The sequence below is a fragment of the Carcharhinus amblyrhynchos genome, chromosome 9 (assembly GCF_965287045.1).
Source record: "Carcharhinus amblyrhynchos chromosome 9, sCarAmb.v2.hapA, whole genome shotgun sequence".
Classification (NCBI taxonomy): Eukaryota; Metazoa; Chordata; class Chondrichthyes; order Carcharhiniformes; family Carcharhinidae; genus Carcharhinus; species Carcharhinus amblyrhynchos.
In genome coordinates this window covers 42975141-42992951 of record NC_137332.1, presented here as the reverse complement: position 1 = coordinate 42992951, position 17811 = coordinate 42975141, and the positions used below count along the sequence as shown (strand labels likewise).

Genomic DNA, 17811 nt, shown 5'->3' with positions numbered 1-17811 from the left:
TTAATTCAGACTATTTGCCTCATACAACCTGTTTCCATCCATTATTCCAGATAGGTCACCTTAACACCAGTTTGTCATTTCTATCCTATTCGATATCTTTTAGCATATATTCTTTCTTTACTTACCTAAGGGATACAATCAACATTTATAAGTGTATTTTAATTTCAATCTCTGGCCATGTTGCTAATGCAATCCGACTGTTGATTTATTTTTGTAAAGTCGCCTTTAAATCGATGACCGAAACAATGTTATATCAGGCTGAACTAAATTACCCAAGAAAATCTCAGGTGCGGATAAATTTATCAATAGGTACACCTAGTGTTCAGGGAGTTATTTTACTAGATTACTTATTAAGGGGTGTCGCTGAAATGTTAATTATTGATGCTGACGGTGTTAAGCAAGTTAAAATCGCAGGCTTGCATTTTGTGGACACAACGTGGCAGAGCCACATTTTTAACGTGGGCATTTCTTCTGTCAAACGTGAGAAGGGTGACATTTAAATCTCATAAAGAAGCCGATGAATTCGGGTCATTAGTAGCAAGTCAACAAATAGCACAAACTGCGCGTTACACAAATAAATTCCAGTAAAGTCGCCGTTGTCTAGTGGTCTGAAATATTCCTCCATTACTTGGATTTCTGTTTGACAGAAGTTTTACAAATGCACATATGTGTGTTGGATTTTTTAAAAAGGGAATATTAAGAAACAACATGCAAAGATGACCTCAGTTTTAACATCAACGTAATTGTAATCACATAAAATAGGAGACAATTCCAAATATCATGGGCTTAAAACAAATATCGAGGGTACTGTATTTTATTATTGAACATATTTGGTCCAGTTTCAATAGAGTTTGATTAACGTGGCCGGATATATTTGAGTGGATAGCATGCATATTATCAACCCATTTAAAAATTCTGTTTAATCTTCAAATTAGCACACAACTCACTTATTTAAAGCATTATGACGCTTTATATCATAATATTTCGTGCTTGCCGTTTTAGTTACGTGATGCAATTTGATTTAATCTTTTCTAAAATGCAAGTTTTGCAAAGCAAACCTTTCGGTTATGATGACTTGTATTGCAATTGGTGCTCCTTTATTTTCCCCAAAGCAACTGGTTTCCCAAAGCAAATATCAATATTTCATTGATAAGATAGTTAAATATTTCGATTTGTCAACAATATTTCCTGCAGACTATTATAACATGTATAACACTACACGGTTTGGCAAAAATTTAAACGACGTACTTTAACAAAATAACTTACAAACTATATTATGCTACAATAATTTTTGCCTAATTTTTAAAGACAAATTATATATAAGCATCATAGCCTGAAAAGAGCAAAGTCAAAATGGATATGATGTTTCATGGTTTTAACCATTTCGTTTGTTGTCATCTGTTCATTATTCTGCGTGTTAACTTGATGTTTTCGTTGTTTATTTTGTATTCGTTTCGTTGCATTGTTTTTGCTGTAAACATGGGGAAATATTTATTTCCACCAACCGGTGAAAAATTCGTCTCAACCTGCGATTTAATTCGACGGTATCCAATTGTGGGGCTGGCTGTATCAGTCATCGGAATGCGTTTAATGAAAACATTCAACAATAAATGATTATATCGGAAACGTGTTTACTCTAGGGATCTGATCTCACAATGCAAAATCTTATTTATATTTGATGATATTTGTTTAAAATATTCGATGTCATTTGTCTGTTATCTGACTATTTTTAGAAAAAAAGGAATATAGCGTTTAACGACTTCCTGCCAATTTGCCCAGTACGTTCTTCTGTCGTCCTATTCTGCAACTTACTTCGAGAAATACATAAAATCCGTCGTCAATTAAATCCTATCTAATTTGTTTCGAATACTACCTTAGCTTCTGATTTCAGTTTATTGGCTACATTAGTTTGCATTTCGTTTCGTGCATAAAAGAAACCAAAAAAAATCTTGTTCCCGCAATGAAAGAGTTACTTAATACCTAATTACGGTACAGTCAGTTGGACTGTAATTGTTAACACTTTTCCAATGTTAGCCGTGTAGCGTGGAGGAAAGAGGGAATAATGGCATTAAAATGATCAATTTAATGGCAATCACGAGCTAATCTGCAGTTTGGGAACTTTTCACCTTCAAGTACATGACTAACATTCAAATAAAGAAATCATGAACTAGAATTACGAAGGAATTCAGTAATCTAACTTAACTTGGAAGCATCGAGTTTCTCGTTTAATTTAATTGTAAACATGGATTTAGAGATTAATACGTTCGATTTGATAGTCTTATTTTTAATAATTCATGTTCCAAGAAAATAGAGAAAATGAATAGAGGACACAGCGCCAAAATGGATAATGAATAATTCATCAATAATAATGCCAGTAATGAAAAATGCGATGCCAATAGTACTGCGGACAAAAACATTGCCCGGAGAATCCGCTCATCCCTCTTAATCAATGAATTAAAATGTGTAGTCCAAATGGAGTTAATTTTCATTCTGATAGTGTTACAAAAATATAACGAGTCAAACAAGTATCAAAAACTTCAACTCAGTTGTTGATTTCCTGGTTAACTTCGGTACCTATTATTATTTGTACTTACTTTAAGTAAATATTTGAATTGAGTGCGAAGCTGCATATTTTAGACTACCAATGAGAGATTACTGTGTCTTTTTACAAAACGAGCATCTTTGAGCATCATAATATTTGACCTGCCTTTTTTGCGTAACTTTTAGAAATATCATTACAAACTTGCCAAAGTTAAGATATATGTGGGCATATATATTGAACACTAACTTTTCCCAAAAGCTCCAAAGTTGCGCCTTGTCCTGAAGCTGCAACCTTCAAATTGCTCACAGCAAATATAAACTAATTTATTTCACACATATTTCTGAATAAACAAATGTTTAAACAACATGTTTTTGCATATTTCTGAAAGGGGTATGTTTTACAATCAAAAACATACACCTTAAATCTTTTTGCTATTGCACTTTTTGAGGTGGTTTCTCAATTGTTCATTGTCTCCCAGTTTGTCATAAAGAACCTGGCTCAAAGTATTCATGATGTGGATATAAATCGGTTGGACTAAAACCTGGTGTTGTCAGACTTTTTACTCAAAGTATTCATGCCATAGGTAGGATTTTTCAGTCGCTCATCCCAATTTTGGAATATTATGTAAATCTGCATAATCACGTTAGGATAATGTTTGCTTATTTAAAATGCGTTCATCCAGCTTATTATGCGGCCCTGATACTTATACTCGATATTGTATCATGTATTGTATATGAATAAATATCTTAATTATCTTTTAAACTATACCTCTGTTTTTATGTTATCTGTAGTCATGTAATGCCCTCTTGATTAGTTACACACAAAAAAGTAATGACAACTTGATCGTATTTTGAATTGGGTGATTAATATTCAACCGTCGTTTCGTCGTCCACTTCTGAAACTGTTATTTTTTAAGCACGAGTTCATTCTGAAAAGACAAACAGGGCTAGAAATGACTGTGCTGTCATGAAGACTTTCAAGCATGTAACACGGAGAAACTGCGTAAACTATCAAATAAATAAATATTGGAATTTATATAGCACACCAAGTCACGAATTATACCCAGAGTTTTAAAAGTGTGCGTTTGTTTTTTTAACTAGTGAAATTAAAAGGAGGTATTATCGATAAAGGTGTGATAAAAGTGCCAGTTCCGAGTATTATTCATTGTGAAACAGATGTAAATATAGCCAGTGTCGATGTACCCTGTAATCATGTATCGCTACTGGTGAGCAGTGATTACTTAATCAATTTTCTAAATAAACAAGTCATGGTAGATGACATTACAGATTTAATATGAGTTAGTTTTTAAAAAATATTCAACGTATTCGTATACATAATAAATTCAGATCTAATTATCCAATGTTCAAACTCTCACTCCCCACAAAATATAAACAAAAAATGGACATATCTTATTGATTTAATTTAAAGTATGTTTCATATCGTTAATAGTTAATTAGCAAAAATAGATCAATAACTTAACTTGCTTTCTGGATTGTTACATTTGCTACATTATTAATTTCCAAATAAGAATAATAAAGGAGAAACATTCGCTTGTAATATATTTCCAATCGATCATATTGTCCCTGTGTTAAAAATGTTGAATATACAGTCTCAAATAAATCTGGTGATTTTTTAAAATGTAATTTACATTTATTTGTGGTATTTAACTCATTGACAAACCCCACCATATCGACAGGGGAATCACTAGTTAATTTTGCGAGTGCTACAATGTCCTGAAAGAGACGAAGATATTTCATTTTGGGGAACTAGTTGCTGGAAATGTCAATAATACCACGTATGTTAAAGTTAGGCATGAAATAAGTGGAATCCAATCTGACTATCTGAGGTATAATTTGAGAATGATTTATAATTGAATTCTTTGCGTTTGATACATAATTAGCAAAAACGCGTTTTCCCTTATTTTTAAGAATTGTCCCGTGTAAAAACAAAACTAAAATGATGCATTCCGTGTTTCGGCAGCTCCAGAAGCTGCAAATAATAATGCAGATATATTTGGCCTCCGTTTAGTCCAGGATTCCCTTGTCAAGTTGGTGTCTATTTTTTAATTAATGGAGAGAGAAATTCCAAGATAGTTGGCTTCTTCATAGCATGTCCTGATATCGCAGTCCTTCGTGGAATTGTGCGTGCGCAGAAATGGTTAACTTTTTGCTTACACAAATAATTTCACAATTTGCCTGCACTTTGAAAGAACTGAATTGTTTAAATGTCAATTTTTAATTACTTATATCGAAAGTGGAGGAACTAGAGGCATTCTTAGAAGAAACTGTATCAACTCTTCAAACGGTAAAATTGCGCAAGCAATTAAAACATTGTTAGAACTCCTGTCATAAATAATTTATTTTAAGGAGATATAACGGCGCAGGTGCTCGACTGTAGCAAATAAAGCCCTGAGCTGTAATCTGGGCTCAAATTTGGATACAATAGAAATATATCATTTTGAAATCGAACCTGTTCAATTTTGCACGTGACAAATAATGGCAGAATATGTTTCAGGCAGTTATTGCAGTCGAGCGGCGATTAAAACTTTTATGACGCGCTGTTGCCTCGTTCAGTGAAAGTTAAAATGTGTAACATTACAAGTGAAATTAACAGTTGAAACTGCGAAGCTGCCTAAACAACGCTCTACAAAACAGCTTTAAATAATGCAGATACTGCAGATCGGTGAGATAGATTGATTCGTGAATGTGAGGAAGTTCGAATGAATTCGCAACATTTCGCACTAGGTAACAAGCGAATTATCGGAGTCTAAAATCCTCGATTCGCCGCCTTGAATACAAGGTCGCCAATTATTGGGCAGTAATAAATAAGAGCTGTGGGGTCTTTGCACGAAACGCAACTTTAAAACTTTATAAACTGCGACTCGAACTTAAAAGTGAAAGAAAAAGTTTTATTTTATTAGCAGATTGTATACCTGTTTTGGAGCCAGATTTTTTTAAAAAGACAAATGTCTTCTGGTATCGTATTGAATTTTAATAATCCTGTGTTTTGTCGATAACTGGTGCCGAATTCTTATTTGCAAACCAGTGTGAAAATGTTAAACTTGCTGGCTAACATTGGCGGCCCAAGCCCCTTCTTTAAAGAATTTTCATATCCCCTTACTTGAGTCATTAAGTCACCTAATGATTGTAAACAGCTTCACTTCACTCATTACTACGATGATATATTTCAAAATCGAAATGCGAGTAAATAAGAAGACTGTTTATTGGACTCTCGACTCCATTTTAGTCAGAAATCTCCCGAATGCGCCTCCGTATGGGTGCCGAAAGAGTGAAAAAGGAGGAAGGACACAATAAACAACTTTGTTTTACTGTCGCCCCTTTTTCAAACATTGCATCAGAAAAGCAACGATTCTACTTTTAGGGGCAATATTTCGCGAGGAAACCAAAACGCTGCAATAGTATAAAGACTGAAAAAAACTCGCGACGCGCTGGAGTGCACCATTGTAACTGGGGGAGGGCATGTAACTCTCGCAACATTTTCCAAAATCACTAAATCACTTTTTTTTTGTTGTTGCTATGAGAGCCCTCTAGTTGTGATATTGCACGGCGTTAACACCAGATCTGGGATCTTAGCATGATGGTTTTGCGGGGGGTAAAAAAGACAAAAAGACTTCTGTCTTTTTCGTTCTCTGTTCTGGAATGTCTTCAGATCAGTATCTCCAGCGTCAAATTTACACGGACACTTCCGCAAGTGACATGTATTCATGTGTTGGGGGGAAAATGTTGATTCTGTGCATTAGGATGATTCAATGCTGTGTTTGTTTTTTTTAATACCCGGGCAGATTTTGCATTGTGATCTTTTAGTAAACGTCAGCTCGCTTTGTACGTGCTGTCGCAGTGTCTAGTTTTGTTGAGACTTTATTTTCCACTTGCCTTGTTTATTAAGAGTCGAATAGTTTCCTTATTCACAGAAATCGCTTCGGCGTCAGAATTTTTTGTTTTTTATTTAAAGAAGCATATCTGATTAATATGACACTGCTGAAATAAGGTGCAGCGAAATCCCTGAATGCCTGGTCTTCATAAATCAGCATAATGACGGTGGTCGATATACTGTATTTTCCGAAGTTCCTCTGGGTGCTTGCAGGCTGGCTGGCTGCTGCTGTTGTTGACCGAGACTGCAGTGTATCTGCAGTGGAAATCTTTTTTTAAAAGAAGCTAGACTACGGATCAAATGTATTCCTGAGTGCCGCAACTGTGACTGGATTAACTTGTAACCGGCGAGAGGGGGAAACAAGTATACCTTTCATTTTTACACTTTTGACAAACTGCTGTACAATGTAAATAAAAAAAATGGAAAAGTCAATAACGTTTATCAGCGACTACTTAACAAGTGCAGCGACGAAAGCAACTGTGACAAATATAACACTGCATTTGTCTGTACTTTTTGTGTGGTATATCCATATGGTACGCAAAAAAGTTGGTGTCTTACTGCATTTAATCAGTGCACAACTGACTTTGGTTACAGCTCGGTGCAATTGGGTTGTACAGGATGTATATATACACTACTTGATTTGCAGCCTAATGCAGTACATTAAGTTTAATTTCCGTGCCGATTATTTGTACATTCTAACACTGTATGTAAACATATTGAATGTCTCCATTTATATTAAAACACACAATGTAAATTACAAAAAGCTCGCACGCCCATGGTTAAAATGTTTTAAATCTTACAGACGTCCATGAGCGCCCTTTTGCGGCTGTGTATTTCCATATGTATTACTTGCGTCGTGGCCGAAAATGTGTTCAGTCGCATTGTGCCTTCGCTTCCCATACGCCTTATACCATAAGCGCGAGCATTTTATTGGTCGAACAACATAGCCATATGATCTGTAGACATACATCCAGGCGGGTAGCATATTTACAAGAAAATGACTATCAAAATAAGTAGGCGAATTCCCGAAAAGACTTGAAATACTGTGTATAATTATCTTTTCATACCTATCTGAGCAAACCTATGATTGTGTCTAACGAAAACAGAATCTCAAGTTTGTGACAACACGTAAAATGAACTTATAAGTCTGCACTACCACGATTTTGATCAATGGTTTAATCAGAACAGAAATGACAACCTATAATACAGGTTAGGACAGTGTCTATTGCAGTAAGTTGTTGTACAACCGCATTATTAAAATATATGTAAATATAATGATCACCAAATCAAGATTTTTTTTCTAATTTATCTGACCTATTATATAAAGTTTTAAAACAGCGTTGATTTTTACTGGTTTTTACCAAGAAACATTCAAAACAAGGTATATTCACAAAAAGAAGTATCGTTATGAATATTCACATGGATAACAGGAGGCCTGTTTCAGATAACAAGCTGTTGAGTGTTTGCTAGCTAATATAAATAGATACAACATTATTTGAAAACACGATCTTTATTGAATAATTTAATAGATCACTCAACCAAGGTCAAAATGTTGTTGAATAATTATGTTCTCAAGCAACTGTGTTCACACATAAAACGGGCCAAAGTAGAGAGAAAACAGTTTATTCCAAATTAAGAAAACTTTAATTCTCTTGAGTAAAAAATAAATTTATAGTAATTATTTCCTTGTTCTGCAGCAACTGTTGCCATTTGAGTACAATAGTTTTGGTTAAAAAAATCAATAAAAGCTCCTGCATAAATCATTCAATCAGTATTATTATTTGGCTGACACCAAGGTTAGCAGGTTGCTTATTTTTATTTGCAAGAATATACACGAGTTAAACAACTCTTTGACGCATATGTTTAATACAAGTGTGATCGTTTTTGCTGTACGCTTAAAATTAAATAAGAGAGCAAAAAAAATCTGCCAAACGGTCTGGGCAAATGACTGTGGATGGAGTACACGCAGATCCTTCCCTTCACAGAGAAAACAATCGCCTTTCACAATTGCTTACCTACGTTTGCTATTGGGGGAAAAAAATCACAACCGATTACAAATGTCTTCTCTGTGTGTGCTATAAGGTGAAAGAAGCTGCAGACGGTGCGGACTGTATCGCTGCTGGAATGGAACGCGAGCCCGGGAATGGAATCCCAGGCCAGACGCTCGCGCGACTCACGTCTCCCGGGATTCTGGAAGCCGATTGGTCGGACGTGCCTCCGTGCGTGGTTTCTATGCAAATACCGATGCGGAAATAAACAGTAAGGGCTGCAAATCGATTGCAACTTCTCAGGGCGCTCCGCAAAAAGTGCTCTTTCGCCATCAGCACAGAGCCAGGGAGCTGGGAGCAATCTTGGAACGCTTTCAAAGGGGCTTCTTCTCTGGAAACAAACAAAAAAAATCTCCGGCATCTCTCGCCGACTTTTTTTTTCCGCAGCGGCTTTTGCATGGTTTCGCTTCCGGTTTGCAACGGCTCCCAGTTTATATATTAAAACCAAAAAAATAGCAACAAAAGGGGCGACAACAAATGAAGCTAAACGTCTGAACAATTTAAAGTTTCTTACGTACCCTTTACATGGCAATGGTACGTGATACATAATGAACTTTTTTTAAATTATGATTTTAATAGAGATATTCTAAACTTGAATGCAAAATAAGATTTAGCAGGGATATGTTGTATCTAAAGCATATTTAAAAATGTTTCAGCCTGGTAATTGATGAGAGGATGTCTTTTTTTTAAGTCACGCCTGTTCCAGTTTGTGTCCATGTGGAATATGTCAATTATTGCGCCAAGACTGGGCTGCTGCTGTGAGCTTGGAAAGCGCTGAGCTTGGCAAATTTCCTCCGTCGCTTACCTGATCCAAGAGAGGCAAAAAAAATAAGGTTGCGCGCTCGCTCTGTCGAGACGTGTGACTCGGTCTCTAAAAAAAACCTTTTCTCCTAACGGTTAGGCGAACTCGAGACATGAACTTGACCCGACATGATAGACAGCAGTTGCTACCAATCGAAACTTTCATTGACATCCTCACGCTGCATTGCGCCAATCAATGCGTAGAAAGGCGAGGCTTCCGCTGTCAAATTGGATGTAGGTGGAATGGGAGAGTTTGGAAGGGTATCTTGGGAACTGTAGTTCAGATATGTACAGTATAGCTGGATCAGTGAGTATTACCAAGGATTAATAGCAGCAGATTGTATGTTACCTGCATACCATTTTCTGCTTTTATGAACTATATTACAATATGTTTCCAAATATATATTGTGTGACCAAAAACACACCAATGTCTTTATAGGGCTCATCTTTGCAAAAGTTATGTATTTTCTGTCTTATAATTGTAATTGTGCTAAATGAGGTGAGGTTTATCCACGGAGTAAATAAGTTGCACTGTGTTCGTTAGACCACTAACCATGCTACTGTTTCTTTTAAGTCTGGATATTATCTAAATCCCGGGATATACTGAATAGATTTCGAAGAATCGCGTATTTATTGAAACGTTTCTTGACATGTAATGGAACTTTGACAAACGCTGACATTTTCATTTAATTATATGTAACGTTTGCAATTATACATAATATGCATGCAATTAAACTATTTGGCAGTATCCCTACTAATAATCTCGCGTGAATGTTGCCCATACATTAAGTGTTGACATGCCAGACTTTAAAAGACTAGTAATTTGTAGGGCTAGCGCAACAAGACTGTAGATATCTTCCTCTGCGATTGGAGGAAGGGTCCTGTCAGGAGAGAAGGTTCTGTCATAATAGGGGCAGTGGAAACCTTTGAAATTGGCCGAAGACTGCTGCTGCCATTTTTTTTTGGTTTAGATAAATCGATGTTATAAGGTTCTGAATGAGTTATGACGATCAATTATGCGACAATAGCCACAGGGATTTCTGTAGCATGTGAACTCAAGAAGTGGAAATGTAACCCTCAGAATGATTGCTCCTTGTTGCACTTTGTAATCTATAGTGTGAAAGAATGATGCATCTATTTTACATTGACTTGTGTATACATTATTGACTAAACAAACGTACATATATGAGATGTATTATGACATGCTCTGTGTAAGGGAAGGGGCATGCCTTCACTGAAATGAAGCACTTTGCATATGCCGCTTCCTCCGTTGTTGTAGAGCGGCCACATTCCATTCTGCTCACCATCTCAAACCATGTCTCTCTCTCACGTTACCTTCTTAACATTCCAGGAACATAGTATTTTTCAGTTCATAATATATAGGCTGAGTATTATATTGATAAATATCACTAGAATAGATTTTTAGAATTGGGTGTGGGCACCCTAACCAGACTCTCTGAAGATACAATACCCGTATTGGCCTGTCAAATTCAAAAATGACTTCTGAATGGAGAATCTTGGAACCTCACTATAAAATTAACTTACCTGCTGAGAGCAGTATTGGACAATAAAATATAATGGTGCTATGCCACAACTAGCTGGGATAGACTAAATCAGATGCCTTAAACTCTCGGACAACGAGGAGATGTGTATGTACTTTTAAATTTAGGGACAGTTGAACAAACACGTGCTGATGAGAAGGGCCCGTTCTGTGTTTTCAAGTTATTGCTAAGTCGCTGACGCAGTGAAAAGTCTTAAGAGATAACAAGTCTGGTTATGGTTGCAACATGTTGGAATATTTTGTGCAGTATTGTGAAGGGCTCCTAACTTTGTGCCATATGTTTTCATTCCTCCTGTCTTCCCATCCTGCTTTCGATTTGTGACTTTTCAGCTCGAGAGGGCTGCGTTCATTCCAACACACATTCTAGACGTGACATTCCATCAAGATGCCACGGCCCCCAAATCCAATACTTTTTGAGTATTTATTGTTTATATGACCAGTGGATGGGGCGGGGGAGACATCTCACAAGACATGCATATTTCTCTAGAGATATTTCAATATGCACGTGAACAGAAAATCTCACAAGGTGTGACACTAGTGTGCACCCCTTGCTCCAAATTGTGTGCGATCAAGCCAGCCACTAGCTCATTTACTGCTGTTGGGTGAAGTTGCGCAGTGGACAGGAGGGGGCCTAAGACTACAAGGCCCAGGGTGCGTTGCAGGAAAGGTACATGCGCGTTGGCCGGCCGATCCTTCACCATTCAGTGTGTTACATCTGGGTCACTAGCGCAGGCAGAGAGAATGTCAAACAATGAGCAGCAGGCGGGCGGGCGGAGGAGTCGTGGACGTGACATTCGGTCTAGGTGACGCGATGAAGGGGGGGGTAGAAAAAGCCCAAATACACAGCCACATGATCCTTAGTTATGTATTGCAATTTAATGTTGTTAAAAAAAGGCGCCAAAGCCTCACAATCTTATAAAAATACGGACCCAATAAGAAAAAAAATCCCACATTCCCAACTAACTTTTGGTGCAGGGGAAACATATTTTGCTCGAAGGCAGGAAAACACTTCATAATTCATACCACAAACTTGCGGGCTGACTTCAACTTTTTTTGTGGGGAGGGGGTTGGGAGGCAACATCGGTGGTGACTGATTTCTTTTGGTGAAAGGGCGATGAGAGACACTGGGCTCTTTCTCACGTTCAAGTCCAAGTTTTTTTTGAGTGTGGGCATCCACATTTTGAGGCGCCGCTTCCAGCCAGACTTTTTTTTTCCCCCTCTCGCTGCTGCTGCTGCATTGGTGTATTGACGCAGAGAGAGAGAGAGTGTGTGAGGGAAGGGACAGGACGGCTCGATCCAGCTTCGGGCCGGCTTGGCTGTGAGAGCTGCGGGGAGGGCTGGCTGTGAGGGGAGGGAGAGCAGTCCAACATCGCGGGGGGAAAGGAGAGAGAGTGAGTGAGTGAGCGCGGGCTTCGCTTCCCTGACAGCCCGGCAAAAGTGTTGACTTTTCCCCTCATATTCTCCCTCACATTATCCAGAGAGAGATCGCAGCGGGTAGAAAGCAGGGCTTGAGAGAGAGAGAGAGGTTTAAGAGGGGAAAAAAATAATAAAAAAAGAGGGTGGGGAAGGTGTGTGTGTTGTGTGTGTGTGTGTGTGAGGAACAGCGCCTGGACTGTCAGAGTGAGCTACGGAGAGTTGGGATGTAGACTATATACTAACTATAGGCGGGGTTAAAGTTCAGGATGGAGAAGAGAGCTGGCTTCAGTTCGAGACTGAAATGTGAAAGCCGGCTTTTCCTCTCACCACCACCAGCACCGCCACAATAATGTACTCTCCGCTCTGTCTCACCCAGGTAGGATACATTTCTGCAACATTTGTATCCCTTCAGAGCCCGTCATGGTCTTTTTTATTAAACTTTTTTTCCTCTCTCCTTTTTTTTTAACACCCCCCCTCCCCACCCCCACCACCACCACCTCTCCCTCTCCAATGCCTCTCCCTCAGATCAGTGTCTGGGTTCAGCGATCTGCCCCACTGAAGGCACATGGCTAATGGCGGATACGTTATTAATATTTATTTTTTTGTGGGGGGGGGATGTGAAAGAGACCGTAATATTTTTGTTTTATTTTGAAAAGCACACATTTTCCAAGAGGGGCTTTTTTTTGGTGGTGGTGGGGGGTTGGCGAGGAGGGGGGGCTGGTTTGGGAGACAAGAGGCTGTTTGTTCCTCAGAGTTTTCGCGGGCAGCAAAGTGTGGCGATCGCTGCTTATTTTACAGTATTGTGGGTGGGAGGGAAGCAAGGCGATGGGGGAATCACGCTTTTGTTGTGACTCTTGAAGGCACGGAGTTTACTCACAAGAGCGCAGCGCGGAAGTTTAATTTTAATATCTTGGATAACAATTCCGCTGCTGCTTCCTCACCAGATTACACCGCCTTCCCAATGCTTTCGGTGTGTTTGTCTGTGTGTGTGTATGTCTCACCCCCCCCCCCCCCCTCCGGGCTGGGTTTGCTGGCGGTTTTTCCACACTGGTTTTCAGGGATTTGAAGGCAGGGTGGTATTTTTTTTTAATTTATTTTCTCTTTCTGCTGTGTGTGTGTGTGTGTTGTTTCTTGTTTTATTTGCACGCCAGCAGGTGTGGACTGTCCACACGTCAACTAACTCCACTTTTCCTTGGGAGGGCGAGAGGCTTGAACTTTGGGTAACAGTGGTGCGCTCGGATGGGTTGCGGGCGTTGTGGTCTGGGATGGGATCGGCTTCCCTTCCCCCGTTCCTCAATATTGTGATTCCCTCCCCTTTCCTCCTCTCTTCCTAACTCCCCGCAGCAATGTCATTCCTCTCGGTAAGTTTCTGTTAGTCACCCCCCCTAAAAAAAAAGCTCATCATCTTTCGGTGTGGTTTTATTGTCGCTATTCCAGCAGTGTTTTTTTTGAAAGTGTACAGGGTTTTCCCCGTGGAAGCGCTGTCCGCTGGTGCGCCCGTCTTTCTTTCTCTTCCACACTTCCAAGTTTCCGAATCGCGACTTTCACTTTGAAATCTTCTTTATTTTGCACCCTACATCTCTCTCATGGGACTTCCAACCCGGAGAATTCGACATACTCGGTTAAAATATTAACCCTGCACAGCAAACTCAGGATCGCTGCTTTTCTCCAACTGGAATTATTTTTTAAAAAATCACTTTCGATTTTTTTTAACCAACCTTTGCCAGTCATAGTCTGTTCCTTTTAAAACGCACTTGCACGCGATTTAAAGTTTTAAAAAAGCTTCAGCAACAATTTGCAATGTTTCTGCGAGTCTACTTCAATATCAGCTGCAAGATTTCTTTGTCTGGCTGAGGGTACAGCATCAAGATCTTCACAGAAACTTTGTAACCTATTAGCTGTACAAAAGGTTTGCAGTATTCTTTGCTGACATTTTTAACAGCAACTTAAAGTCATTGTGACCATCTTGAAGTAACTGTTGGTCTTTAGTGTCTGAAGTTGGCCTCTCCTGTTGCCTTAAAGGACACAAGCACACGTTAAATTATTGTCTTTCACTACTTTGTCGAAAGTTGGGAGTTATTCAATATTTTTAGCAATGAAATGCTATTTTAACATAAGTTCTGCTGTACCTCCAGTAATTCATTGGTACGAAATATTACCTATTTTTACAGCCATTTAATGCATAGGAAATCCCTAATTTCTAATGCTGCACACAGTATTATTACATTTCAACATTTTTGGCTTTGTCATTTTGAATAATGGGGTAGATAATTGTAAGTAATTTAGTGAGACAGCTCTTCAGTTGCAACCCTTTTCCCAACTTCACTTTTGAGATTTTTGAATAGCAAATACAGTGATAAACGTGCTTCATGATTTTCTTTTAAAAGTAACCAAGTGCTCCATGAGGAGGAAATTGAAATTATATTTGGATCTTTTGAGTTAATAAGCAATTACTGCAGTTGTCATTGTACTTCATAGAATCAAACAGGGTTTTATTGAACTATCCTGTTGAAAAAATGTAGAAGCTTGTAATCAGTCACTTTTGAATCAGTCATTTTTTAAAATAAAACTTAAAAAAAACTTTTTCAAAATTGGATCCTGTTTTCCCAGCAGACTTAACTTAAACAAAAATACACGTAAAAGACCAAAAACTGCCTAGAGTTATCTAAGAAAAAACACCAGGCTGTTACAATAAATTAACGGCAAAAAAAAAGTGAGGAGAAGCATGAACACTATATGGCGCCGAGTGGGCAATTTGATTTTCAGCACTCAGAGACAGTTGTTTGTAAACAATAAAGTGGTCCAATTATCCGTGTTTAGTGCAAGTATGCAAAGTTTTTGACCACTTAAAAGAAAATTGGTGCTTATTCTGTTTGCTCCTTCATTTTATACAGTATGCACTAATTGATGTGGCAGTGCCAAAGGAAGGATGTGCTTGCTGCACTGGAGTGCAGTGCTGAGGTTTATATGAAAATAGACCCACAACAAAACCACAACTTCACTGATTGTCACTTAAGGAACTAAGTGGTTTGGCCTCCAAATGTTTAGAATATTTAGAAATCAGTTCAAACTCGAGGCCTACATTTAAAAAGATGTAAAGGTGGAACAGGCTTTAGTTATGAGAAAATATAGTTTATTTTTTGATCATGTAATGAGCAAAAGGAAAGAAAAACAGTTCAACGCATCTTGCACCTCAGTGTCGTAGATCCCTGCAATGGGAACTGACTTCGATTCACAAAACATTATTTAACTGCTACAGGTGTTTAAGTCTTGATATTTTTGTGTCTGACTTCTAGATATATGAATGACTGTAGCGGAGTCATTCCTATATCTAGAAATCAAACTAATAACAGCAACTAAAACTCTTGCTAGTTTACTTTTGTTATTACTGCAAAGTTCAGTTTACTATCACTTTTTAAAAATTTATTTTGTAGCAAATGTTAAGTACCTTAATTCCAGTTGGAGACTGAGAAGGAAAGTTGTCAGGCGATGGGGAAGATTTAGGGTTGACGTTGATACTGGGCTAAAGTAGTTCAAAGCTTCTTTTCTGAATTAGCTTTGAGGTAGAACAGGGAAACGATACATTGGATGATTTCCAACATAAAGTCGATGCAAGAATCTATGAAACTGGTTGACGTCTGACTGGATTAAAACATAAAAGTACATTGGCAAAACACTGCCAAATATTCTTGAGTACCTTGTTTAGAAAGCTTAAATTTTACACTAGTCCACAAAGTTCATTTTCTTAAATCTGTCAGTCAATACATTTAAAACATTTAAATAACAATACGTATTTTGCAAAGTTGTTGCTGAGGTTTTCTTTTTATTGGAAATGTTTTATTTTACTCCTCCCCATGGTACGTGGGTTTACAGGCCTGAGGTCTGTTGCAGATACAACGTAACAGAGATCAGATTTGAACTTGTGACATCTGGAGACCACAGCAAAGGACACCAATGTGGTGACATAGTATCACCACACTGGCATCCCTTGTTCCATGCATTCACGCGGCCAAGGTCAAATACAGACTCTAGGTTTTTATCTACAGCTGTACTATGTCTATATTCACTCCATAAATGCACTTTAACAGGAGGTGATCTTTACCTTGGAATTAATTCTAGAGTTGGCAATTTGTGCCATATTTAGAATAGTAATTTTAGTGTAGAATTGAATAAATTAATTCACTTGAGTAAAATGGTATAAGACAAAGCTATTTCTGCAGAGATTTGTATCTCCATGTTACTTTATACTTTGACAAAGCCAAATCATATGGTAAAGGTTAACTTAAGGAATTTTTGAATGAAAAAAATTAGACAGGCAAAAAAGGAATGGCTACATTAACTATTTAATATTTTGAAATTAATTTGTTAAAATTAGTCAATTTATTTTAAATTTTGCGCAGGAAGGAATGGATTGTCCTATCCTTTCCCCATTCTTTGCAATGCTATAGAAAGAAGCATATATCTGCTTAGGATAGACACTTAATAAATTTGAGCTTCATTATTTGTTTTGGCAGTTTGAAAATCTCCTTTACAGGACAGATTGTTACCTACGTGTAGATGATTGTAGTAAAGGAATTCAGTTAAGCTTGAAGAATTACAGGCCAGATGTCGTGTGGCTGGAGAAAGGTTGGTAAATGAAAATTCACTTTAATCTAAAAATCCTCTAAATGTTCCCACCAATGCAACATTTTTTCATTAATTTATTTCATTAAGCAAAATCCCTTCCAGCCTTTACAGCTTTGGCTTCATTGACACAATGGAAATGCACAACTTTATTCAGCAGAGAGAATACAAAATGTACACCATTTCAAAATAATATCTTTCTGCTGTGAAATCAAATGTTTTGTGTTTGTCTGTGTAAAAATGATGTTCTGTTGTTTTGTTATTTAAAAAACACACTTTATGCAACACTTAGTTTAAACAAAAGAAAAAGACAGATGGTAGTTGTGCTTAGAATTTTTTGCCTTTTTCTTCTCTAGCTTTTTAAATATAATGTGTATTTTGTTTTAAATTTATAGTCATTCATCAACATGTTGGGCTTTGACTGGATAATTGTAAAAGTCAAATAACGTGAAATGTAATAGTTAAAATAAACATTTAACAGTGCACAATCAGCTAGGGCTACTTGCTTTGTTGTTTATATTGAAATCGTTAAGTAGTTATATATCAGTTTGCCACAGTCACTTTGATATTATTGATTTTAAAGGTTGGTAATGATCACAGTTCCTTGCCTAGATTTACAATATTTGTGTATTTATTGGAGGTGGTGGTGGGATTGAGTGGGGGGGGGGGAGGGGAGGGGCAGGTGGTGTGGGTGAAATTTGTTTTATCATATTACCAAATCAGGATTGCAAACAAACTACTTATTAATAAAGTATTCGATACTTCCTATTTGGCATCACCAGATTGGAACTCCAGATAATGTATGAGTGTTTCTTATTTTTATTTTCCACAAGGGCACAGCTCAATGTGACATTTCTTGAGAAAATAGCATGAATTCACAATGAAGAATATGCAGATTTTTTTCTGACTGTACAGACTTGCTGTGTTTG

At 37.6% G+C, this 17811-nt stretch overlaps 1 protein-coding gene across 12 annotated transcripts in view; it reads left to right on the top strand.

Annotated features, from left to right (window-relative positions):
* nfia (nuclear factor I/A) overlaps positions 1 to 17811 on the top strand; it is a 699967-nt gene that overhangs the window by 209551 nt on the left and 472605 nt on the right. For 2 of the 12 annotated variants that reach the window (XM_080195526.1, XM_080195520.1), the window contains exon 1: positions 12197 to 12635. The exons of 5 other annotated variants lie outside the window; for them this stretch is intronic. In XM_080195526.1, coding sequence (XP_080051652.1) covers positions 12609 to 12635 — 27 coding nt within the window. In that variant the 5' untranslated portion in view covers positions 12197 to 12608. Of the gene's footprint in view, positions 1 to 8749; positions 9016 to 12195; positions 12636 to 16773; positions 16886 to 17811 lie in introns of those variants that run through there. 5 more of the 12 variants (XM_080195532.1, XM_080195527.1, XM_080195524.1 and 2 more) reach the window with 4 other exon arrangements.